The 1,260-nt window shown below is 45.9% G+C and overlaps 1 protein-coding gene across 1 annotated transcript; it reads right to left on the reverse strand.

Moving 5' to 3' along the window:
- Window positions 1–378: 378 nt before the first annotated feature.
- LOC134472271 (speckle-type POZ protein-like) lies at window positions 379–978 on the reverse strand. The gene has a single exon (XM_063233547.1). The coding sequence runs from the start codon at window positions 976–978 to the stop codon at window positions 379–381; it is 600 nt and encodes a 199-aa protein (XP_063089617.1).
- Window positions 979–1,260: the final 282 nt, after the last annotated feature.

A 1,260-nucleotide genomic window follows, 5' to 3' on the forward strand; every position in this document is an offset into this window, starting at 1 on the left:
TGCAGAAAGCCAGGAAGGAGTCTTGCATTTACAGAGTGAAGTTCATGGTCCCTGCCTCTAAGGGTAGCCCCACCCCAGGTTGGTCTGCAACATTGCCAGGAGTTTTGGTTTCAGTTTGGCATGGACATTGTAAAAAAACCACTTTGCATAATATTATAAAACATAGATTTGAGAATGCATGATACACGACTTCTAAATTCTCAAGATCCCATTTCCTTTTTCTGACCTTAAGACGGTGGTCCCTTCTCTCCCCTAGATAGGCACAATTTAATATTTCCACGTAGAAGAGTGAAGTTTCCACAGATTGCCCTAGCATATTATGGTTCAGTGGCAGCAAATGTGGCCAGTATTTGGGAAGATAAATGGAGATGTGGGATCTTAGGACAGTCTCATACGCTTGCATGGGGGTACCATGAATGCACACTGCATGGAAACCAGAGAGTGATAGGCTTCGGCCACCAAGTGAGGGCGTGACACCACCATGGCCTTCCACTCAGAGGTCTCCAGGATGTCAGAAACATAACAATTGATGAAATCCAGTGTCCGGGTTTTCAACTGATGTGCACTGTGGAGGTCAGCCAAGATGAGGATTTCCACGGCATTTTCCACAGAGAGGTTGCTGCACAGGTGGTTCTCACACATGAGCTTCAGGCGCTCCAGACCAAACCTGGTTGCAGCCTCCAGCAGTTCAGTTGCCATTCTCCCTAGGTTTGGTGCCTTTCCAGTGTACATAAAGTATATCATTTCCTTAAAAACTTCAGGATCCATGTCACTGATTTCAACACGATTCTTTCTGCTCCCTTGCTTTTCATGTTCCAACAATGCCATGAAAACTGGAGAGCGAGCTGCTAAGATGGCTTTGTGAGCCTGGAATTCCTGGCCAGCCACACACAAGCAACAGTCTGTGAGCTGGGATCGCTCCCACAGTCCTCCTAGATCCTCTGCCAAGCAGTCCTCAGGAACCTTAAAAAGCTTCATAATGTTCTGGCTGGAATGATTGGTGGGATCTTGTGCTACTTTCACTTCACAGAAGAAGGAAAGCTTGTCATTGGAGAGAAGCCCATTGTTTGGATCCAAAAGAAACTCTCTAAGGATGAAATTTTTGAATCACCAGTCCTTTCCTCGCACAAATGTATAAGCTTGTGGACTTGAGAGCTCTTTTGTTTTCTCTCCTTTGGCATTCAGAATGGAAAAGGTGAATTTTGCCCGAGCTACCCTCCTTGGACAGCAGATCATTCCCAGGTATAGGGACAGATAATC

This window comes from Cavia porcellus, unplaced genomic scaffold (assembly GCF_034190915.1).
Source record: "Cavia porcellus strain 051 isolate PalLab524CR breed Dunkin Hartley unplaced genomic scaffold, mCavPor4.1 scaffold_23, whole genome shotgun sequence".
NCBI lineage: Eukaryota > Metazoa > Chordata > Mammalia > Rodentia > Caviidae > Cavia > Cavia porcellus.